Source organism: Capricornis sumatraensis, chromosome 22, assembly GCF_032405125.1.
Source record: "Capricornis sumatraensis isolate serow.1 chromosome 22, serow.2, whole genome shotgun sequence".
Lineage (NCBI taxonomy): Eukaryota > Metazoa > Chordata > Mammalia > Artiodactyla > Bovidae > Capricornis > Capricornis sumatraensis.
The window spans coordinates 13,629,743-13,655,512 of record NC_091090.1 but is presented as its reverse complement, the minus strand read 5'-3'; the positions used below and the strand labels follow the sequence as shown (position 1 = coordinate 13,655,512).

The window sequence follows — 25,770 nt, the reverse complement described above, 5'->3', positions numbered from 1 at the left end:
CCTGTATTCTTACTTGGAGAATGCCATGGACAGAGGAGCCTCGGGAGTTACAGCCCATGGGGTTGCCAAGAGTCGGGTACAACTGAGCAGCTAAGCGTGCGTACACACACACAAAGATGTGTGATTTCTTTTTGAAGGCCCTTAATTTCTTTTTCTCTATATGCAGAAACAACAGCTAGATTTGAGAGTGGAATGTTGGTTTAAACTTTGGCTTTCTGGCACTTTTTAATAATAATAAAAGTTGTATCTTTTAGACACATTTCTGACTAGGTTGTAGGGTAAGACACATTTTAACCATTACTGGCCTATTCTAAGTTCCTTCTGAGGTAAACACTTCTGAAAACCATACTTAATTACAGATTTACCTGGTCATTCTGTAACTGCTGCTTTAAATTATGTGCCAAAGTTTCATGAACAACAATAAGCCACAAATGTTTTGTTTATCAAAATAGTTTTGTCTGAATCATGTTTTCTGTTTGTCATTCTGGGGCTTTTTTGGGTGTCATATACTTCATGTCTCCTTTGGGCATGTCCTCGGCTCTAGTATCTTCAGAATTTCAGTTAGCACTGAACCTAGCGATTGTTTACCTTTTTAGGAAGTATCCATGACAGTTACATAGCAGAGGGTGGGGGACAGAAGCCAGAAAGAGAGGAGTTACTTCTAAATGTGCATCTTTAATGGGTAATTGAGTTCTTGGGAGCACAGCTATGATGAAGGAAATGACTCAGCAGAAAATAGCAGCTTTTTATTTGCAACATTTCTTCATTTTTTTTACATTCATAGTTTCCTTGTGTGATATGCATTTTCAAACACATGTTAACAGTAAAATAGCAAAACTAATACAGCAAATAACCATTGTATTAATTTTTCACTGTTTTTTGTTAATGAATTACCACAAATTTAGTGGTTTTAAAACACCAATTTATAATTTCACAGTTATGGAGTTCAGAAATGCAAAATGAGTCTCACTGGGCTAAAATTAAGGTGTAACAGGGCTGTGTTCTTGCTGGAGAATTCAAATTCATGTCTTTGCCTTTTACCACTTCCAGGGGCCACATACCGCCCCGTGGCCTATGGCCTCATTTCTCCATTTTCAAAGCCAGCATGTCAGGCGGCTCCTCATGCTGCTTTCTCTCTGCTTCTCTCTGTCAGTTCCCTCTTCTGTGCTTAAGGAAGTGATTACATTGAGTTCACCTGGATAATCCAGGATAATGTTCCTATGTCCAGGTCACCTGATTAGCATTCTTAATTCCCCTGTGCCATTACCATATGTATACATTGCAGGCATTCAGACTTTATTGGGGTGACATGACGATTGTTTTATAGTTCAGTAACTTTACTAAAAATCATTGAATTGTGCAGCTGAAATGAGTATTTTATGCTGCCTAAGTTGTACTTCAAAAGAGTTGTTTTTATAACCTTTCTATGCTCTCCTTTCCTTATAGGAATAAGTCCGAATTTCTTAATGAAACACATTGGTTTCATCCTAATTAACAGTTTTAAAAATTGTGGTAAAATACTTGTAACATAGAATTTATTATCTTAATGGTTTTTAAGTGTATAGTTCAGTAGTGTTAAGCATGTTATACAGTTAATCTCCAGAGCTTTTTTATCTTGCAAAATGGAAACTCTGTACCCATTAAACAGTAACTCCTCATTTCCCCCTTCCCTTTGCCCCTGTCAGTCAGCATTCTACTTCCCGTTTCTGTTAATGACTACTCTAGATACTTGTGACTACCATTAATATTGTATTTGTCTCTGTTGGTGACAGCTTATCTTTAAGCATAATATCCTCAATGTTTATCCATGTTTCAGCATGGGACAGTTTTTCCTTTTTAAGGTTGAGTAATATTCCACCGTATGTATGTACCACATGTTGATAAACATGTGCTTCCATCTTTTGGCTATTGTAAATAATGCTGCTATGAACATGGATGTGCACATTTCTTTTTGTGACTGCTTTCAGGCTGCTGCTGCTGCTGCTGCTAAGTCACTTCAGTTGTGTCCGACTCTGTGCGACCCCATAGATGGCAGCCCACCAGGCTCCCCCGTCCCTGGGATTCTCCAGGCAGGAACACAGGAGTGGGTTGCCATTTCCTTCTCCAGTGCATGAAAGTGAAAAGGGAAAGTGAAGTCGCTCAGTTGTTTCGACTCTTAGCGACCCCATGGACTGCAGCCCACCAGGCTCCTCCGTCCATGGGATTTTCCAGGCAAGAGTACTGGAGTGGGGTGCCATTGCCTTCTCCGCTTTCAGGCCAGGGCAGCTTAAAGTAAGAGAACAATGAAGTTTGCCAAATTGATTGTCTCTTCCTTTCACGAATGATTTGTCTGTAGCATGCAGTGCTGCTTGACAAATTGTGCCCACAGTAGAACTTCTTTCAAAATTGGGAGTCGGTCCTCTCAAACCCTGCCATTGCTTTATCAAGTAAGTTTATGTGATAATCTGAGTCCTTTGTTGTCATTTCAGCAATCTCTGCAGCATCTTCACTTGGAGTAGATTCCATTTCAGGAGTCACTTTGCTCATCCGTAAGAGCCTCATTGGTCCAAGTTTTATCCCGAAATTGCAGCAGTTGAGTCATATCTTAAGGCTCCGTTTCTCGTTCTCTTGCTACATCCACCACATCAATAGTCCCTTCCTTCACTGAAGTCTTGAACCCCTCCAAAGTCATCTGTGAGGGCTGCAATCAGCTTCTTCCAAACTCCTGTAAATTTGTCTTCCTGCCATGAATCACAAATGTTCTTAATGGCATCTAGAATGGTAAATCCTTTCCAAAATGTTTTCAATTGCCTTTGACCATATTCACCAGAGGAATCACTATCTGTAGCAGCTGTAGCCTCATAGAATGTATTTCTTAGAAAATAAGACTTGGAATTGGACTCCTTGATCTATAGCTGCAGAGGGATGTTGTGTGTTAGAAGGCATGAGAACGACGTTAATCTCATTGCACATCTCCATCAGAGCTCTTGGGTGACCAGGAGCATTGTCAATGTGCAGTAATGTTTTGAAAGGAATCTTTTCTGAGCAGATCTCAACAGTAAACCATGTTGTAAACAGATGTTCAGCCATCCAGGCTTTGTTGTTGCCTTACAGAACGCAGGCAGAGTAGGTTTAGCAAAGTTCTTAAGGGCCCTAGGGTATTTGGAGTGGTACATAAACATCAACCTCCACTTAAAGCAACCAGTTGCATTGGCCCCTGAGAGAGTCAGCTTCTCATTTTGAAGCTTTGAAGCCAGGTATTGACTTCTCTCTATCCACTAAAGTCCTAGATGGCATCTGCTTCCATTATAAGGCTGTTTCATCTACATTGAAAATCTAGCCACTTTCATGAATTTTCTTATCTAGGTCTTCTGGATAACTTGCTGCATTAGCACTTGCTCCCTCTAGGACCTTGCACTTCTATATTAAATGGAGATCACATCTTTCCTTAAACTTCAAAGCCAACCTCTGCTAGCTTAAGCACTTTTCTGCAGCCTCCTGTCCTCTGTCAGTCTTCATAGAGCTGAAGAGAGTTAGGGTCTTGCTCTGGGGTTATGATTTGGCTTTAGGGAATGTTGTGGCTGATTTCATCTTCTGTCTACACCACTCTAACTTTCTCCACATCAGCAACAAGGCTGTGTCACTTTCTTATGATTTGTGCATTCACGGATTGCTCTTTTTCATTTTGTTGAAGAACTTCCCCTTTGCTTTCACAGCATGGCTGTTTGGTGCAAGAAGCCTAGCTTCTGGCTGTCTTGTGTTTTGACATGCTTTCCTCACTAAGCTCAATCATTTCTAGCTTTTAAAGTGAGAGATGTGTGACTCTTCCTTTCACTTGAACACTTAGAGGCCACAATCTAATTTCAACATTGTATCTCAGAATAAGGAGACCCAAGGAGAAGGGAGAGAGATGGGGGAATGACTGGTTGGTGGCGTGGTCAAAACACACACACTTACCAATTAACTTTACAGTCTTATGTGGGCACAGTTCATGTTACAATAGAAATATCATAGATCACTGATCTCAAATCACCATAATAAATATAGCAATGGAAGAGTTCAAAATATTTTAAGACTTATCAAAATGGGATACAGAGACACAAAGTGAGCAAATGCTGTTGGAAAAATGTATTGATAGACTTGCTTGCCACAGACTTTTTTTGAGGGGGTATGAAATAGAAAAGAATAGCTTTATTGCTTTGCCAGGCAAAGGGGTACACAGTAGGGTCCTGCCTTGAAAACTGTGTGTCCCAGTGGTGGAGAATTTGATGAGCAATTTTATAGCCACTGTTCAGGGGTGGGGGTGCTGATAAGATCAAAGATCAGGTGTGCACAGGGCCTGCACGCCAGTCTGGCCTTAGATAATCTGATGGGTTTCTGTGGTTCCTTTAAGCCGGCCTCAGATAGTCTTTTTCAAGAGCTTCTCTGTTGCTGGCCTCAGGTGGTCTTCTCTGGTATGAAGAATACTGACATCACTGACATCATCCATTCGTCAGAGGTTTTAGTTCTGCTTTAGGACTTAATGAAGCTCAGGTTCTTGATGTTTGGTGGCAGGAAGAATTCAGTGAGAGGCAAAGTGATAGGTAAGAAGTGGATTTATTTAGAGAGACACAGACTCCACAGAAAGAGGGTAGGCCATCTCAGACGGTGAGACTAGCTGCCCCAAACTTGAAGTTTGTAAAAAGGCAACTCTAGGGACTTCCCTGGTGGCCCAGTGGTTAAGAGTACGCCTGCCAGTGCAGGGGACATGGGTTTGGTCCCTGGTCCAGGAAGATTCCACAGGCTTTAGGGTAACCAAGTCCGTGCGCCACACTGCTGAGCCTGTGCTCTAGAGCCTGCAAGCCACAACTCCTGAAACTTTGTAGAGCCCGGGTCCCGCAGGAGGAGCGCGCACACTGCAGCTGGAGAGAGCAGCGACGAAGACCCAGCGCAGCCATAAAGGTGTAAATTAAGTCACAGAAAAAGCAATTATATCTGTAAAGCACAACAAACGGAGATATGCCGATACTTCCAGTATACAGTTGTGAGGAAAATTGTGAGGAAAATGTGGTAAAAGGAAAGGAAAAATACAGTTGACTTTTTAATAATGCGGGGGTTAGGGGTGCACACTGTCCTGCAGTGGAAAGTCTGTGTATAACTTATATAATGTGACTCCATATCCGCTTTCCCCAAGCTGTGGATTCTACCAGTCTCGGATCATGTAGTATTCACTATTGAAAAAAATCTAATTATAGTGAACATACTCAATTTACCTCGTGTTGTTCAAAGGTCAACAGTACTATATTTGGTCACTAGTGTATTCTTTTCAAACAAGTATTTATTGAGCACCTTCTATATGCCAGGCAGTGTTCTCAATCTGGGGGTGCAAGCAGGAAGAAGCCCAAGTGTGCACTATCCTCTGTAGGGCAGGAGCAGTGAAATACAGTCAGTAAGTCTTGTGGTCGTCTGTTGACTCATTTCACTGGCAGAGAACTAAAAGCCTTGGCCTACCTTCTCCCAGAGAGATTCCACGTGTCTGACATTTTTCTTGCATCCTTGAGAGGAGCACAGGAGATACAGGGGCAGGGTGGGAGATAGATCCTTTGTGAGGGCCGTGCTGCTTAGCTTTCCTCTTCCAGTGAGATGCTACTTTGGGGGCTTAGGGCTTGATGAGGAATATAGTAATTATAGGCACCTCATAATAGAGCTCTTTTAAAAACTTAGGTTCATTGCTTATCCATTTCATATTCTAACATTCCCTTTGATAAATGACCAACTCCAGTAATAATATAATCAGATTTGAGTCTCCTGAGATTGCTAAAGAGAGTTGCTAGGATTGGGTTAGGTCCCTTAGCTCGCCTTACCACTTCTGGTTAAAGGTTTCTGTTCAGGGCATGGATGCATAATTTCTGGATTTTGAGCTTTCTCAAATCTGTGGAATGTCACTCCTTTTAAAATTCCCCCCTCCCCAGCTATGTTTCTTTCAGATGTGTTTCATAATGAAGGGAGGAGATGGCAGGTTGGGGGACCCTGGGAGAAGTTTCGAAAGGGGCTGTCTATATTGTATTCATCAGGGTCTCACAGTTTTATTGATACAGAGAATTCTTGCCCTGGAATTCAGCATAAATCTCTAGATTACCTGGCCATTAGTAGTCTCAGATCTCTGCCTTTAGGCAGAAAGTCATATTCTTATCTTGTATGTCACACCTTCCTTTGGAAGGCCAGACTGGATTGTCTTGAAGAACTTTACTCAGGTTTTCCCAGTGTTGTGTGTGCAGTTTCCTTTCATTGTCCAGGCTCCTAAGACTTCATCTAGCTGTGGAGTACGTGGGGAGTGTAACCAGTCACTTTGGGACATACGAGGACTGGTGTCTTGCTAAGCCGAGACAGAGGGAGCCCATTTCTTCCTACTCACCTTGACTTTGTTATATAGTGTGGATTTCTAACTTTTGTAATACTTTAGTCTTGTCTCAGTTAGGACTTTATTGGAGAAAATGGAACTCTGTCTTAAACTAGTCTGAATAAAAATGAGAATTAATAATGATACAAAAGTATCTTAGAACCTAACTTAGCAATTCTTTTAGGTTTCAGAAACAACCAGAACCAACGACTTGAATGTTGTCAGACCTCTTTTTCTGGCTGTCTGTGAGTTTGTGGTGTTCTGTGTGCATTTGGAGAGTCTCTCCCTGTATCTGAAATGCCCCTTCACCCTCTTTCTTTGGGTGGTTAAACAGTTCAATGGGGGTACTGTTTTGATGTTACCTAGCTGACGATGCTTCCCCTGAAGTCCTAAGTTGGAGAAGGGTATTTTCTGTACTTTTGCAGTCCTTGGTTAGGTTTCCTCTCTGCAGTTTACTTCATTGAATTGTGATTATGTTTCCACATCTTTTCCTTTTTAATATTAACCTTTTTTTCGCTTTAAACTTCGCGCTGTCTTCCTTGTGGCATGCAGGCTCTTTGTTGTGGGGTTTTCTCTAGTTGTGGCACGCTCAGGCTTCTCTGCGTGCAGCTTGCAGACTTCTCTGGTTGTGATGCACAGTCTCTAGAGTGCATGCACTCAGTTGTGGCACGTTGGCTGTTGTGGTGCTTGGGATCTTAGTTCCCCAGCCAGAAACTGAACCTGTGTCCCCTGCTTTGGAAAACGGATTGTTAACCACTGGACCTCCAGGGATGTCCCCCAACTCTTTCTTAACTCTTTCTTGTGTTCCTTGGTAGCAAAGACTTTGTCTTATTTATCTACAGTTCTAGTACCTAGAGTCATGAATGAGTGGAAATTTAGGGAAAAGTAATACAGGAGAAGTAAATACTATCTATAGTTATTGATTGGCAGTTAGGGAAAGGTTTTTATGCTGATAATTTAGTTTGATTCTGAACATAAATGTTGGTTCTCTCAGCCCTGGACACTGTGTTTGGGAGTGGGGTGTGTCTTTCAGTGTGCTCAGAGCATGAGCACATGCTCATGCGCCACGGCGAGTTGCAGCGTGCCACGGCGAGGTGCGGCACGCCGCAGCTTGTCCCCTCTCGGCTGCCGAGGGCTGAGCTTTTCCGTTTATTGCCCTTGCAACCGAAGTGTCCCCAGTGGCTAGCTAGGGTCACACAGAGGGCGGAATCCCACTCATACCCAAGAGGCTGTCCAGCTTTCTGTTCTATTAAAAATATTTTATCTTCTTTAACACATGGGGCTGGTACAATTGGATAATCACAGACAAAAGAACGAAGTTGGACCCTCTGCCTCACTCTTTATACAAAAATTAGATAAAAAATGAATCAGTGACCTAAATAAAACAATAAAACTATTAGAAGAAACATAGGGATAAGTCTTCATGACCTTGAATTTGGCTACTGATTCTTAGATTTGACATCAGAGTCACATGCAATAAAAGAAAAACTAGATACATTAGATTGCAATAACAAAAAAAACTTGGTGTTGCATCAGAAGACATTATCAAGAAAGTGAAGACTGTCAGCATAATGGGAGAAAATATTTGTAAATCTTATATCTAGGTTCTAGTATCCAGAATATGTAAAGAACTCTTGACAACTGCACAATAGAAAGACAAGCAACCCAGTCACAAAAATGAACAAAGGATTTGAATAGATGTTATTTCCAAAGAGGATATACAGATAGCTAACAAGTACATGAAAAGTTGTTTATTGCTCATTAAGAAAATGAAAATCAGAACCACAGTCAAATACCACTTCATACCCACTAGTGGTAGTCGCTTAGTCATGTCCGACTGTGACCCCATGGACTGTAGCCCACCAGGCTCCTCTGTCCATGGAATTTTCCAGTCATGAATTCTGGAGTGAGTAGCCATTCCCGTCTCCAGGGAAATCTTCCTGACCCAGGGATTGAACCCGGGTTTCCTACATTGTAGGCAGATTGTTTACCGTCTGAGTCACCAGGGAATCACCCTAGGATGGCTCTAATAATAGAAAAAAGAAGTATTGGTGAGGATGTAGAAAAATAGAAACACTTATTATACATTGTTGATAAAAATGCAAAACGGTTCAGCTGATGTGAAAAACAGTATGGTGGTTTCTCAAAAAGTGAAACAGAATTACATGTGACCCAGAAGTTCTACTCTTAGGTATATATCTGAAGAAGTGAACACACAGGCCCACCCAGACATTTGTGTATGAATGTTTATAGCAGTAGTAATAATCAAAAGGTAGAAACAATCCAAATGCCCATCAACAAATGAATGGATAGTCAAAATGTAGTATCTACATATAATGGAACATTGTTAGGCCATAAAAAGGAATAAATACTGATCAACATGCTACCATTTGGGATAAATCTCAAAAATATTATGCTAAGTGGAAGAAGCCAGACATAGAAGGTTACACATATTGTGTCATTCCTTTTATTTATATAAGTTATCCAAAATAGACAAATTCATAGAGACAGAAAACAGATTAGTTGTCAGGGGATGGAAATGAAGGAATAATGAGAAATGATTACTTAATGGATATGTGGTGTTCATCTCAAATGATTTAAAAGTTTGAAAGTAGAGGTAGTTGCAAATCCTTGTGAATAAAGTAAATATCATTGAATTATATCTTATCCTTTAAAGTATGTAGCCCGAAACTGCATACTTATAGTCTGAAACAGCTCCACTGCCTTGGGTTTTCATGCAGAATGTTAGTATTTTACTTTCTCTTTGGAAGCAGTATAACTGCTGATGTTAGAAGGACCAGTTCTAAAAAGTTTGAGAATTAATGGGCCAATAAATAGCCAGGAAAAGAAGAATGAAGAAACGATCTTAGACTTGGCGAGGGCTCTAAGAAGTGGGTAAACAGTGGTGTGACCTTTGCTGCTCCTAATGAAATCTTTGCCTAGTTCTTTCTTCCTGTCTTCACATATTAAATAGTATCATCTGTTAGTTAATTTTTAGGTTTGAAAATATTTGAGCCTTCTTTGGTTCAGCTTCTGTTCCCTACCTGCATTCATCTTTTTTTTTTTTTCATCTTTGTTTTAATAAAATTCTCAGTTTCCTCGAAGGCCTTAACAGAGTCCCATTTTTTGCCCCTCATTTTGGTCTTCCATGCAAGAGGCCTGTTGAGTTGATGTTGGAAAGCCCTGGCAAGAACTGCCACCTCTTCTGCTGACCCTTTTTCTAGTCAGGTTATCTCAGTCATTCGGGATAGTGAAGTCTTCCTGATGGCTGCTATGCCTGTGCCTTGGGAGCAGGGTCATTGGCACTCCATAGATGAGAGAGACTTCTTGAAGTTCAGAGTAAGTATTGCTTGAAGCCTGAAGATGCTACTGTTCATGTTTAACTGGATCGATTCATTATTCTGATTTCCCAATTTATGTCCAGATTATTCGGATAGTTTTGTTTTTTTTCTTATAAGTAATTTGAATCCTTTTCAGTTTCTTGTTCAGAGAGGAAGAGGAAAGATATCTAATTTTATTTTGCTGAGAATCTGAGCTAATACTTAGACTTCCGGCATTCCTTCTTAAATTCTGATTTCCTAGTTTTCTTAACTGTTTTCTTTTACCCTTGTATTTTTGGGATGATATTCCTGATATGTATTCAGTATATTGATGATTTTTCTTCATAAGACTGTTAATCTGACTTATGTTTGTATAAATAGTACAAAAATAAATCTGTGTTTTTGAATATATACACAATTAGACATTTGACCACTTTCAAAAATTTGGCTTAATGAGATGTTATAACTAGCTGATTTATAGAATTCACGATGGTACTTAGTACGTTCTTAAGAAAATAAGATGTTCAGAGCATTAGTAGATAATTGGGAAATTCTGGGTAAGTTAAAAGATATATAGACGTGTGCAAGTTACTTATGTGTCGGTGTGTCTGTGGTCTCGCCTATAAAATGAAGGTTTGACAATGTCACTTCTGAGTTACAGAATTGTGTTTCATCAGAAAACACATATCAGCACTACAGGTCCGTCTACTCCAAATCAGGTTAACTTGATTATCAGTGTGGTTGAAACTGTTGTGCACCAAGCCCATTTTTTCACCCCCAGATGAAAAAGCTGCCTTGGGCTGATAAGCATCAGTGTGAGAGGTAGTTGCAGTTACCCTTGTTTGAGTGTCCCTGGTTTGCTGCAGGCTGCTAGGCTTTATAATGGAGAGGACCCTTGCCTGTAATGGGTGTCTTTTCTGTCCAAGGCTGAGTGCCTTGCACATGGATAAATGTCCGTTAATTAAATGTCTGGCAACCTAAGGCATATGGCATTTACACACACTACCTCATGCAGTCTTCACAGCCCACCTTGTAACACAAACTTTGTAATATAAAATATAAGCCAAACTTACCATAAAAAACTCAGTTTTGTACATGAGTAAACTGACACAGATGATTAGCCACTTGTTCAAAGCCCCACAGCCGGGTTAGGAGCTTCCTCTAAATAAAGCCATTTAAAATTTTACCTTTTTATAATGAAATGGGACCTAATAAAAAACTTAAAAACTTTTCCACAGGAAGGAAGCCATAAATAAATTGAAAAGACCGCTGATGGACTGGGAGAAAATATTTGCAAACAATGTACTGATAAAGGCTTAATTTCCAAAATACACACAAAGTGCATACAACTCAATAATAAAAAAAACCCAACCCAGTGGACAAACGAGCAGACTATCTAAATAGACATTTCTTCACAGAAGACAAACGGATAGCCAGTAAGCACATGAAAGGGTGCTCAGTATTGCTAATTATTAGAGAAACGCAAGTCAAAACTACACTGGGGAATCACCTCACGCCAGTCAGAAAGGCCATCATTAAAAAATCTACAAATAACAAGTGCTGGAGAGGGTGTGGAAAAAAGCGAACCCTCCTACATTGCTGCTGGGAATGTAAATTAGTGTAAGCACTATGGAAAACAGTGTGGAGATTCCTTAAAAAACTAAAAATAGAGTTGCCATATGATCCAACAATTCCACTTCTGTGCCTGTATTGGGAGAAAACTAATAAGATACGTGCACCCCCATGTTCATCGCAGCACTGTTCACAGTAGCCAAAATATGGAAGCAACCTAATTGTCCGTCGGCAGATGAGTGGATAATAAAGATGTGGTGAATATATGTAATGGAACACTGCTTACCCATAAAAAGAATGAAAGAATGCCGCCTTCAGCAACATGGACGCACCTAGAGATGACCACACTGATCAAAGTCAGAGAGGCAAAGAACAAGTGATACTGCCTATATGTGGCCATTTTAGGTTCCACCTAGAACATGATCCAAATGAATGTATTTACAAAACAGGCTCACAGACATAGAAAACAAACTTACTGTTACCAAAGGAGAGAAGTGGGTGCAGAGAATATAAATTTAGGAGTTTGGGATTAGCAGACACAGACTACCAGATGAACAACAAGGTCCCACTGTATAGCACAGGGAACTATATTCAGTATCCTGTGATAAACCATAATGGAAAAGAATATGATAAAGAATATATTTGGATCACTTTGCCATACATCAGAAACCAACACAACATTGTAAATCAACTATCAGTTCAGTTCAGTTGCTTAGTCGCGTCTGACTCTTTGCAGCCCCATGGACTGCAGCACGCCAGGCTTCTTGCCACCAGCTCCCGGAGTTTACTGAAACTCATATCCGTAGAGTCGGTGATGCCATTCAACTATCTCGTCCTCTGTCCTCCCCTTCTCCTGCCTTTAATCTTTCCCAGTATCAGGGTCTTTTCTGATGAATCAGTTCTTCACATCAGGTGGCCAAAGTATTGGAGCTTCGCATCAGTCCTTCCAATGAATATTTAGGATGGATTTCCTTTAGGAATGACTGGTTTGATCTCCTTGCTGTCCAAGGGACTCTTAAGAGTCTTCTCCAACACCACAGTTCAAAAACATCAATTCTTCAGCGGTCAGCTTTCTTTATGGTCCAACTCTCACATCCATACATAACTCCTGGAAAAACCATAACTTTGACTAGATGGACCTTTGTAGGCCAAGTAATGTTTCTGCTTTTTAATATGCTGTCTAAGTTGGTCATATCAATAAAAATAAAGTAAGATAAAAATTTACCATTTTAACCATTTAAAAGTGCATAGTTCTTTGGCATAAAGTATATTTACAGTGTTATATAATCATCACCATCATCCATCTTCTTCGCCTGTGCCTTTTTTCCACTTGTTACACTGCTCCCCTTCATTCTTTAGGCACTTTTAACTTTGAGATCAGAGTAAAAACTTTTCCTGAGCAAAGACACTGAAGGAACCTGGAGGTTTACACTTTCAGGCTGGGCTGAATACTGAGTGGTGTCCAGGTTTCTTTCCCATGTCCTCAGCCATCTCTGTTTCATGTGGAGTGTGTTGTTGCCTAATAGTAGTTGAGTATGTTGTTTTAAACAGGAGTGTATGCTATTATGTTTGCTTATTCTCACACTGAATTGGCGCTGTGTAAGTCTATTCCTCCTGTTTCTTGGCCCAGGGAGGCAGTGATCTAAATGGTCTAAGCGCTGAGGGGGCTGTGTACCTGCCCTGTGGGTTAGGGAACTGCCAGGCTAATGTCCTCTTTTTCCGCCTTGTACTTGGGAGATGATTATGCTTTGTCATCCTTCACTCCTTCCTGCCAGGAGACTAGTTCTCTACTTTCAGTTTCACTTTGGGGTTTAAAAATGTTGCTTAATCTCTCTCTGGCTGAGTTCTCTTGATAATATAGGTATAAGTAAGCAGTTTTGTTGGCTTGGCTGTGGGTTAAGTAGGAATGTGTGAAAAGAGGTTTGAGGAGGGGGGTGGATCTGCCTAAGTAGAGTAACTGGATTTTTCCACTTGTTCGTGTTTCTGCTATGCTGGTCTCAAAGTCCTGTCTGATAGCAGGCACAGCCAAGTGGTGAAATATGACACAGGCTGAATATGAGAATTGGCAGTTGTCCTGAGTGCACAAATAGTTTCTTCCCTCCCAAGCATATTTTACAGCTAAGTGAACAGAAAACAATTCAGGCTGTTTGCCTGAGACCTTTGGCAAAAAAAAAAAAAAAAATTATCTTTATGAAAAGGTGGACAGTTTTATTTTAAAAGTTTTCAGAAAAAATACAAATTCAGCCTCTTTTTCTTTCCTTTGTTTTATGTCTGATCTCTAAATGTAAGGCTTATTCCAGACACACTCCTGAGTCTGTTGGTGAGTGGTAGGATCTGGGCCTCCCTAAGTTTGACCAGTCACATATTCTTCACTTGAGATAAGTACCAACTAGATAAGGAAGTTGCTGGAAAGACTGAAGCCCGAGCCTTCCTATTGAATGGTCAAATAAACAGGCACAGTTTAGACCCTCACCCAACTCTGCTCTATGTAAATTTTATCTAGCACACATGTGACAGGCCAGCATTTGGTGGTAGTGTAATTCCGGTCATTACTCACTAATACTACAGGCCACCATTGCATGGGGCTTGACCTGAGGTAGCTGTTCTAAATATAGCCTTCCTTTCTGGCAGCTGCAAACACCTGGAAGAGTAGGCAGGCCCTCAGCAGAAAAGTATTTGCTGTTAATAGCATGTGTGTTGAACAGTTGTGTACTGTCAGACCTTATTTCATGCTATGTTTATGCATAATTAAAAACAACCCACTGGATCCATCGGCTGATGGTTGGGTTATATTTGGAAAAATGCTCTTTGTGTTGTTTTTCCTTGGGGACTGGGGATGATGTCACTAGTTTGAGGAAGACCATAAGAGAAGCAGTTAATGTGATTACCAACAGTTTCTCTAATGAACACAGCTTACTTAAATCCCTTAGTGGCCTTTGGTTTCTGGCACTGATGAGCCAAGCTGTCAGTTGCATGATTCTGTTCAGTTAGGGACTCTGGTTTGTATGCTTGGTCGTTCCTTCTGACATAAGGAAGTTTATACGTAATTAAAAAGAACACCACCATTTACAAAATTGTGCTTCTAAAAAGAGGCTACACATGGCTTGTGACAGTGTAAAAGACACTTGTGTGCTCAGTCACTCAGTTGTCTGACTCTGTGCGAGTCCATGGACTGTAGCCAGGCTTCTCTGTCCATGAAATTTCCCAGGCAGGAATACTAGAGCAAGTTGCCATTTCCTGCCCCAGGGGATCTTCCTGACCTAGGAATTGAACCTGCGTCTCTTGCATCTCCTGCGTTGGCAGACAGATTCTTTATCACTGTGCCACCTGGGAAGCCCCAAAAGATATTTAACCTCTCATGAAAAGAGAAAACCATTTTCAGACCTCACCAAGATCTTATTTTTCACGCATCAGATTGACAAAAATACAAAATGTTAGAGAAGTATTGTTAATGAATGAATGGGGAAATAGACACTCCATACATTCATGGTGAGAGCATTCACTAAGTGTATAACTTTTTATTGAAGGAAGTTTAGATATATCTATTAAAGCCACAAATAATACCTGTGTGTGTGTATGTGTATGGAAAAGAGATAAGCTAGGTAGTTTCCATCGTATGCAGCTTTTTAAAGCGTTCCTTTATTATTTTTGGTTGTGCCAGGTCTCCGTTGCTGTTCCAGCTTTTCTCCAGTTGCAGAGAATGGGGGCTGCTCTCGAGTTGTGCTGTGTGGGCCTCTCATTGCAGTGGCCAGTGTTGTCGCAGAGCACAGGCCCTAGAGTGTGGGATCAAAGCAACACAAGCGCCCTGCGGCATGCGGGCTCTTCCTGGATGTAGCCCGTGTCCCTTGCATTGGCAGGCAGATTCTTAACCACTGGACCAGCAAGGAAATCCCCACTGTATTAAACTTCTTGAACCAAGTATTGCCTTTTTTAAAAATGAGAATTTTCTTTAATGGAGTTTCTTTGAAGTTTAGTCACAGCTACAGAGGAGCTATCTTTCAATTGACTTTCTTACCCATACTTGCTGTCCTTATGGGAAAAAGGAAGATTTTCTTACATTGTTGCTGATGGTGCTAATAATGCTTACTTTCTATGTGGGTACCTTGCGAAGAAAGTGTTGCACAAGTTTGTTGGTCCTTTGTTTTTTCCTGTTGTTCCTAAGCCAGAATCAATGACTCTGAAGATTAACATACTAGGAGCCATCTATATACCTTCTTTATACAGGTTCTATAACATAGCCTAAGAAAACAAGCCTAGTGTTCTTTTGCTTGACAATCAGATCAATATGCTCTGGAGAGGACTGAAGTCGTTTGCCTTTTCTTTTTATTTGTAGGAACCTACAAGCAGCAATTGGCGCATATTATGACTTTGAGAGCCCAAACATCAGTGTGCCCTCCATGTCCTTTGTTGAAGATGTCACCATAGGAGAAGGGGAGTCGATACCTCCTGATACTCAGTTTATAAAAACCTGGCGGATCCAAAATTCTGGTAAATGTATAAAGAGCCATCTTCCCTGCCCAGTTTTCTTTCTCTTAGCAGTTAAAAGAAACAAGGAAATGTTTTAGCTTAAATGACGTGATTGTGTATCTCTTTTTTTCCTTATACATGATGTAGCATTTTCTTGTACTGGTATGATGACCCAAACACCAATAAAATATTCCCTAGATTAGGAAGAATTTCAGTCTTGACATTTAAACACAATTCAATATTCTTTTGATACCAGGAACTAGGCATGTGTGTGGTGGTGGTATTGTCTCCACAAGTATAGCTCTACTCCATCGTTTTATTTCTGCTCTAATTAATCTTCCAGTTATTTCCAGCATGCTAGAGGAGGTACATCCTTGAAAAGAACAAGGTAGCTAGAGTTGTGAGCTTCTGCTTTTTTGAAAGCTCATTTCTTTGCAACCACAAGGATTAATTCTGTCTGAAATTTTCATTGAGCTATCGATCTGAGCTGTTATCATCACTTTGAAAAATAGGGTAAGAAGTATACCAATTTGCTCAGAATAGAAAAGATGGAAAGATTGAGAAGTTGCTTTTTTAAAGAATTATTGTTTTGACTTACTGCTGACTTAAGGAAAATTCAGCATAAATTAATTATGGTTCTTTGAAAATAATGTCTGATAACTTGTTACATTCTTTTCAAATGACTTAAAATTTGAATGAGTTTATTAGCATGTCTTATTCCATCCAGTAACAATTTATGCTGACTAGGTGAGGATGCTTTAACTTCCTTATTATTGAGTGTTTACAAAAGAAATTCTGAGAGATGGAAAGTTTTCTGAAAGTACAAAAGGTGTACTTAGCTAAAATTTGTTGGTGTGGGGGATCCCTGTCTAGCATGGTAATCTGATGTGAAATCATAGAAAACTCTGGGGACTCAAACCTTTTGTTGGACGCTGTTTACTTCTCAGTTCTTTATACTTCAGTTCTTTGTGATGGGGAGAGACTGGCTAAGCTAGCCTTTTATATCATAATTAATATACCAAACTTACTGTTAGTTTGTCTGGCTTATTTGGAAATAACTTTAGCTTGGATGAACGTTTGGTGTGTCTAGGAGCAAAAACACGTAATCTGGACTGACCCATTGTTGTAGGTGACTGGACATCAGTGACTTTATAAAATTTTCATTAGCTTCTTTTCCCCTTTGGTTGTAACAGTGTGGGGCATTGTAAGTTTGAGAGGCACATGGTAATACAGGAAAATAGCCATGTTTTCTATTTTTCTTGAAATTCTTGTTACAAGTTTGATTATTTTATGTTCCTAATTTCTGTCTCACCTTCTTAATGTTGCCTGCTTTTAAGAACATTGAAACAAGTTCTTCACATCAGCTTTTATTCATCATGTTTCTTCTCTGATTCACTAAAATCTGTGTTGCTGATCAAAAATGCTTTTGAAACCTAACCATGAATTTTTTAAATGAGTGATGTTTGTTTAGAAAGTATAACTTATTAAAAGTTTTTTTTATTTAAAATAATTAATCCAAGACCTTGTTTACTTAATAGTGAAAACACTGGAAATGGTCTGGCTTTCCATGGGTTCCTTATAGTGTTCTTTAATACTGAAAATTGTTAGAGTACTGTTAAATGTTTTAAATACCATTTTATTGCAGAATACCATTTTATATTTCAGAAAGCTTCTTTGAAATATCTTCTCACTCACTAGACAGTTCCTTGGGTTAATGGGAGATTGGAAGGGATTGATATAAAATGGCTAGAATGTCAAATCAGAACCCCAAAGAGCCTTTCACCTTGACTTGAAGAAAAATTTGTTTTGGTGGGGCTGGCTCTTTTTCCTCCTCCTTTTTGCATAATAAGTGCAATTTAAAACAGTCTCTGGGTCTGCAGCCTTTCTTCCTGTAAAGACATTTTTGTTCCTGTACACCTCTTGAAAAATTGGGCAACAGTTGCTAGAAAGGTACTTTGAACAAATAGGTTTTTTCTTCTTCTTCTGGAAGTTGTTATACCAATTGTAAAAGTTTTATTTGTAGACTAAATGCTTTCCATTCGATTAAGAAGAAACTGGCCTGCCATAGTTACGTGACAGATACGTTATTAGAGATGCAAGAAAGGCAGGCACGTGAGCTGGTTCTTTGGCGTCACCCTGATCTGGCTTGAGTTCTTTCTGCAGATGGAGTGGTAACACAGGAGTAGTGTAGACTGGAACTGCCCTGGTGGTTAAGACAGTGCAGGAGGCATGGGTTCAGTCCCTTGTCAGGAAACTAAGCTCTCACATCCTGCATAGTGAGGCCAAAAAAAAAAAAAAGAGGAAGTAGTAGAGTAGGCCTGCGCTCTTGATCCTCTGGCTCTCATTCATAACCTTCCCTAAGAGAGAAGTTCTCCCTGAAAGAGTGTCATAAATAATTTTCATGGTGCCTCTCTGCTGTCATGTTTCAGGCGCAGCGGACATTCAAGTTTACAAAAGATGAGATTGATAGGAACTGCATATAGCTGTCCCAGCACCTTCCCCAAGGAAGATAAATGTCAATACATTGTTTAAAATTAAATGCCTGATAAGAAAGTCCTTAGATTCATATCACAGAAAGAGAGAAGTGAGACATGTAATGGCATAGATGCAGAATCCCAGAATCCACACTTTTGGTACTGTGTAAGTTTTAGAAGTTTGGGGAAACTTGCCAAGGATACTTTATAGTTTAAGTTTAAAATGAAAATTTGAAACTGTCCCTCTTAAGACAAAAGTAGAGTATTCTCTTTACCAATACTTAAAGCTTCTCAGTTATTATAGCCATGCTCTGCTATCCAGCTGTGATGAGTGTTAAACTAAGCATATTATGGTAACTCTTATGTTCCTATGACTTTAATGAAGTAGTTGTGATTGTCATATGAGAGAGTGACCTCAAAGTCATCCATATTTTCTAAACTACGTAGAAGTGAATATAGAGCAAGAGTTGATGGGGGAGGAAGGGAAACTTGAGAAAGAACAACTATTCCCTCCTTTTTTCTTCAACTCCTTAGTATAGTTACATTTCTTATGTTCCAGTCACTTTATCAGGTACAGGAAAGAAAATGGTACCCAGATCAATGAAGGTCTCTATTTGCCTGTAGCTTAATTTGAAATACATTCTCTAAACTATGAGGGGTTTAAAAACAGAAGGGGGTCTTCACTGAGGTTTGTCTTTTGTCTTGCTCTTTGGCTGTTCTTCTGTCCCCAAACTAAATCTCAGACTTTCTGGAACTGGTGCACTTTTGTTTTTGCCATACTCACTATCATCTCAAAGTTGCCATATGATAGGGTTTTTTTGTCTTGTTTTGACTTTTTATTTTTTAATAAAATTATATTCCATAATAACTGGAGAATCACAACCTTTGTGTACTTGTGATACTTAACTTGGAAAGTCGTAAAACATAGACTCGTCTTTCTTTTCTTCTAGAAGCATCTATCTACCCCACAGTAAGCCAGTTTGTAAGAGACCTAATTTGAAGCCCTATTACGTTATACTTCTCAAGTCCAGATTTTTCTGGTACGCTTAGCTTGGTAGGTCAAGCAGCCATCAGTATTTCCCTTCCTTCTGTATCAAGAACCAGTATCAGTGACCTTTTCAGAGTTACCTGCCTTTGCAGTTGGGGTTGTAAGAACTATATGTCATTGTGAACTGTTGGCATCTCTCAGAAGGCAGATGATTGGTTCTTCATTTTATAGCCTAGTAACACTTTAGAGCTGATGGTGCATAACTCTTGCAGTTTTTTCTTCAAGAAGCTTTCCAAGTACCACATCAGTAGGGTCTGACATAGAAAAAGATAGGACCGTAGCCACATAATTTTTAATAGTTTCACAGCTTATCAAATCTCCTGGGAATAGAGCAGTACTCCCTGTTTTGGATAGATGAGAGATCCAACTGTCTCAGCTGCTTGTGCTTGTCTAATCAGGGCAGCCAAGTATTTTCCATACCCAGGAGGTCTTGGTTTTCATTTTCTTTAAATTTCTAAAAACATCCTTGGGTTTTCATATAAACAGACATGTTTTGTTTGATATGTGTGTCCGTATGTGTGTGCATGTGTGCATATGTCTTTTAAAGAATAATTATGGATTCACCCCTATAGTAGTAATTTAATTTTTCTTTTGGATCTTGATCTTTAAAAAAGAGACTGACATTTTCCAAGGTACTTCATGTCAGCTCCTACTATTCTTGACCTAAGACAAATATGCTTTTGCTAGGCCATAGGCCCCAGAAATGAAAAAAAGAATTTGCATGTATTACCAGTGTATCATCCACAGCCTTCTCAACAGCAGCAGTTGCCCTTTAAAGTGTTAATTTAAGAGGCCACTTTGCTGTTAGATTTTTTTTTTTTTAATCATAAAAAACATAGCAACCACTGCTCCATCTGCTACCCCTAAATACCATGAGCCACAGCAGGTGCCATTCATTATGAGGCTGAGATCTCAGCAGTAGAGTGTTGGTTGCTTTTCTTGTCCGGTTCTCGCTTTTTTCAGTGGTAAGCCATCAAGTTTCTAAACTGGCCTGGCACTTCAAGAACAAGGGAATGAGGAATTCTAGAGTACTGTTAGATGAGTTTTCAACATGCTGAGAGTCCTGCCGTGCCCAGCTTTTCATAGTGATTTATGTTTATAATGAATGTAAAAAAGATACAGAGAGGTTTCTGCGTATAGTAAAAAGGAGTGTGTCGGTGAGACTTCACAGGAAATATCACATCTAGTCACAGTATGTGGCTACCTGTGACCGGTCAGAAGTCAATGTATTGATTTCTCATGTGAGTTAGTTACATGAATATAGGTGCACAGGAATGGGAACCAAATAAGACCTTTGCCACTTCCAAAGGCGGGCGAGGCATTCCTGCCAAAGCTATTTCTCTGTCTTGCCATTCCTGTTCTTTCTACAGGCACCTCTGGCTAGTGTCATCACCCCTGTGACCATGGGTCAGTGTACTGTTATCAGGGCCTACGGTTCATACTTTCCCCACTACTGTTTACACCTGAAAATGATGCTTTCACTTGACTCCTCTCTTTATTTGCAGTCTTTTGACCCTCAATCTTTTCATTGTTAGGGACTCCAGAAGAAAAAGCAGGGAAAAAGTAGTTTTAAAATGAAAGTAATACAGAAATTACTCTTAATGAGTTTCATCCTCTTTCCTCAATGGAAAAACTGGGGACAGTCAGGCATATTTTTACTTTGACTGTCAGTTTAAAAGTTCAAGTGCAAATGGGCATGTTTCTTAGTGGAGAAAGTAGTCCTCCAGAGGTGTGGGGCTGAGCTTCATTTCCGTGGCTCCTTTCAGACTTCACTCTTAGGTCCTACAGGTTAGTGTGATGTGTAGCCTTCCCTGGGCGCCCAAAACACTACTTCTTGAGAAACTGCCTTGCCTTTGTCGTGTGTGCTTTCTTTTAGGGATAGACCATTGGTCAGAGCTTGTTGACTCTGATTTTCCCTAATCAGTGCATAGCTCAAGAATATGGGTAGGTTTATGTATGTGTGAGAGACAAAGAGGCGTCTTCTACAGTTTTGTAATGAACTGCACCCAGCATAGGACCACTGATTGCCTAACATTTTTTTCTTTTGCTTGAACTCAGGGGCAGAGGCCTGGCCTCCAGGGGTTTGTCTTAAATATGTCGGGGGAGACCAGTTTGGACATGTGAACATGGTGATGGTGAGATCGCTAGAGCCCCAAGAGATTGCAGATGTCAGCGTCCAGATGTGCAGCCCCAGCAGAGCAGGAATGTATCAGGGACAGTGGCGGATGTGCACTGCTACAGGACTCTACTATGGAGGTGAGTATGTCCCTGTGCAGCCCAGGGGCGAAGCGGTTAAGGTAACATCTCAGCTTCCCCAGCACTGCTCACAGCTTGTCAGATTACGTAGCAGGGTGTGGTCTCTTTTCCAGCCCCATGCTGTAAATGATTTGAATTTAATGATTAATTGATTCAGTCTAGTGTTCTCTTTACGCTGGAATTTAGTTAACATTTAGTGAAGTGTGTGAGATATATCTTGCAGTCTAAACAATGACTTAGTAGCACTGCTGTTTGTATAATATAATCTAGTAGGTGCTCTAAGAATACTGAAGGCAGTTTTTGTTCTCACAGTTTCTAGAAACAAGTTGTATTAAAAAAAAGATATAATGCACAAAATGTGCCTGTGTCTCTGATGACCTGTCAAGACACTAAAACCTCTCACTCCTTCTCTTTATTGCCACACTTTGTGGACAGAGTGATTTCCATTCATTGTCTCTTATTTCCATATCCCTTTATTCTTCAACCCGGTCCATCCTATACCCACTTCGATGATGTTTATTAACAACTACCGAGTTTCCAAATTCAGTAGCTACTTCCCAGTCTTCACACTGACCATTTGGCTCCAAACTCTGAATGGTTTCTGAAATGTCTACCTTCTTAGTCACACATGATTCCTTTCTTGTTTTTCCTCTGAGTGTTCTTTCTCTGTCTAGCCTCATCTTTGCCCTGGGACTACAGGCATACCTTGATTTATTGCTGTTCACTTGATTGTGCTTTACAGATAATTTTATTTTTTATAAATTGAAGATTTGTAACAGCCTTTTGTTGAGCATATCTGCTGCTGGAGCCATTTTTTCAACAGCATTTGTTCACTTTGCATCTCTGTGTCACATTTTGGTAATTCTACCAATATTTCAGACTTTTTCATTTTTATTATATTTGTTATGGTGATCTGTAATGAGTGATCTGTGTTGTTTCTATTGTAACTTTTAGGGTGCCGTGAGCTGTACCCACATAAGACTGTGAACTTAATTGGTAAATGCATGTGTTTTGACCACCAACCAGCCATTCTCCCATCTCTCTCCCTTCTCCTTGGGCGTCCATATTCCCTGAGATAAAACAATGTGGAAATTAGATTGGTTGATAACCCTTCAATGGCCTGTAAATGTTTTAAGTGAAAGGAAGAGTCACATATTTCCCACTTTAAATCAAAAGCTAGAAATGATTAAGCTTAGTGAGGAAGGCATATCAAAAGATGAGACCAAATGAAAGCTAGGTTGATTTCACCAAACAGCTAAGTTTTGAAAGCAAAGAAAAAGTCCTTCAAGGAAAGGAAAAGTGCTATTCCAATGAAGAACACATGAATCACGAGAAAGTAACATAGCCTTCTTGCTGATGTGGAGAAAGTTTGAGTGGTCTGGATAGAAGAAGAAATCAGCCACAACATTCCCTTAAGCTAAAACCTGATCCAGAGCAAGGCCCTAACTCTCTTCAACTCTGTAAAGACTAAGGGAGGTGAGGGAGTTGCAGAAGAAAAGGCTAAATCTAGTAGAAGAGGTTAGTTCTTGAAGTTTAAGGAAGGAAGTGATCTCTGTAAACATAAAAAGGCAAGGTGAGGGAGCAAGAGCTGATGTAGAAGCTGCAGCAAGTTTTCCAGAAGATGTAGCTAAGATTATTCACCAAGGTGGCTGCCCTAAACAGCAGATTTTCAGTGCAGACAAAATACTAATGTTAGAAGATGCCATCTAAGACTTTCATAGCTAAGGAGGAGACGGCAGTGCCTGGCTTCAGAGGACATGCTTTCTTGCTTAGGGGCTAATGCATCTGGTGGCCTTATGTTGAAGCCAGTGTTCACTTAACATTCTGAAACCCTAAGGTCCTTAAAAATTATGCTAAATCTATTCTGCTTCTGCTCTGTAAATGAAACAGCAAAGCCTGGATGATTGTACATCTGTTTACAACATGGTTCACTGAATATTTCAAGCCTACTCTTAAGACTTGTACTGCTCAGAGAAAAAGATTCCTTTCAAAATGTTGCTACTCATTGACAGTGATCCTGGTCACCCAAGAGCTCCAAGGGAAATGTATGAGATTTTCACGTCTACTAACACACTATCCATAGATCAAGGAGTCATTTCTACTTCCAAGTTATATTCTTTAATAAATACATTTTGTGCGTCTGTAGTTGCCATAGATAGTGAATTCTCTGATGCACCTGGGTAGAGTAAATCCTTCTGGAAAAGATTAAGAACACTAAGAACATTTGTGATTCATGGGTGGTCAAAGTATCAATGTGATCAAGATTTTGGAAGAAGTTGATTGCAACACTCATGGGTAACTTTGGAGGGGTTTAAGAATTCACTGGAGGAAGTAACTGTAGGCGTAGTGGGTGTAGCAAGAGTACCAGAAGGGGAGCTTAAAGATATGACTGAATAAGTTCAGCATAAAACTTGAACTGATAAGGAGTTACTTCTTAAGGATGAAGAAAGAAAGCAGCTTCCGAGGTAGAATCTGCTCCTGGTGAAGGTGCTGTGGAGGTTGCTGAAAGAGTTAGAAGACTGCAGAGACTTGGTGGGTGAAGCAGTGGCAGGCTTTGAGAGGGCTGAGTCCCAACTTGGAAAGAAGTCCTACTGTGGGCAAAATGCGGAAAAAACAGCTTTTCATGCTGCAGAGAAGATTGCTCATGAAAGGAAGTCAGTCAGTGCAGCAGACTTCATTTTTGTCCATAACATTTATATGCACTGGGAAACAAAAAAATTCATGTGACTCACTTTGTGGCGATATTCATTGTATTGCAGTGATCTGGAACCAAAGCAGCTTTATCTCCAAGGTATGTCTGTATTAGATTGTGGGCTGCGCGCTGTTCATTCTCAGGGACCTCATCCACCCAGATGGCTTCAGCTGTCACTAGCGCAGCGTATACGGCAGTGCTCAAAGCCATGTCTGTGGTGCAGACTCTCTGGAGCTTCAGACCTTTATTGAAGTGCTTATGGACAGAACCCCTGGATATTTTGTAGAGTTTTGAATTTTAACATCTCCTAGGCAAAACTTATTCTTCTTATGGGAGCCCAACTGAGATGATCAGGCCAGAAGCTTGAGTCATGTTTTGTTCTGTCTTATCATCCTTAATCACACACCAATTCCTATTTGTTTCTCCATATCCCATTTCCTAGAGATCCAGAGAAAAATAAATACAAATCGCTCCTATCCTCAGGGGGCTCTTATCTGGACTCATAGCCAGTGGGACCTTTGGAGTTACTTCAAGAAGTCCTGGAATTAATTTTCTTGTATATATTTTTGCAGCCAGTGGAAACTTGAAATATTTTTCTGCCTGAAAAAAACGTTAGAAAGTGTGTCTCATATTGTCATCTTTTGTGAAATCATTCCTTTCTGAAAACCTTTGTGCCTTCTGTAATAGAGCCAAGTTCCTTGGCATCGGGCATAAAGCTCCTCACCATCTGGTCTGGCCTCATTTCGCTTTCATCCTGTCACCTCTTTACTCATGCATCCAGTCCCCAGAGACACCACATGGTTTCTCTTCCCCATGCCCTTGCTTGTGTTGTTCCTGTTGCCTGACACGCCTTTTTCCTTACAACAAACCCCTGCTCATCCTCAGGGCCCTGGTGAGGTCACCTTTTCTCCTTCCCTCTTCCCCTCTTCCTTCTCTCCCCACCACCCCAAGGAAATTCGTATATTATGCACACGCTTGTTGTTATAATTAACACATCGTGTTTTAAGTGTTTGTTTATTTATCCTTTTCTCCTACAAAATAGTAAACTGTTGACTAAAGAGTCAGCATCATGTAACAGTCATGTTACAGTCAGCACGCAGAGAGAGTGTCTCTTCCTTTTTGGACTCTGTTTTCAGGCCGCCGCTCCTGAGAGTCTTCCTGCTTGCACAGGCGGAAGTTGTTTCCCCATGTTGAGCTCCATTTCCCTATAAGCTTCCCTCTCCCTTCTTTGCTTCTCTTTGGCACTGTACCTCTTTCTGCCGAGTTAATTTGGTGAATGTTTAATATCACTTTAAAAACTTAAGATGATACATGTCTTATGTATCTTTGTATATCTTGAAAAAGCTGAGCCCGTTGGAGAGTGGCTACTCAATAAATTTTTAAATGCATGTCAATGTTTTTAAGGGAGGAGGAAGACAACATACATGACTTTAAAAAAAAATTTCTTTGATGCAGAGATACTGCTTCCTAGTGTTCTGCCTTGTTTGAGAGCTCTAGTCTTATTGTGTGTGTGTGTTAATGTTAAATTAAAAATAATTATCACTCTATGGAACATTAAAATTTATGCTTATAACATCCCTCCC

General features: G+C 40.1%; 1 protein-coding gene across 4 annotated transcripts in view; it reads left to right on the top strand.

The window, feature by feature from the left end:
• Positions 1–25,770, top strand: part of ILRUN (inflammation and lipid regulator with UBA-like and NBR1-like domains) — a 100,478-nt gene that overhangs the window by 24,565 nt on the left and 50,143 nt on the right. For all 4 annotated transcript variants that reach the window (XM_068994115.1, XM_068994113.1, XM_068994116.1 and 1 more), the window contains exons 2-3: positions 15,584–15,738; positions 21,298–21,495. In XM_068994115.1, the coding sequence (XP_068850216.1) occupies positions 15,584–15,738; positions 21,298–21,495 (353 nt within the window). The remainder of the gene's footprint in view (positions 1–15,583; positions 15,739–21,297; positions 21,496–25,770) is intronic.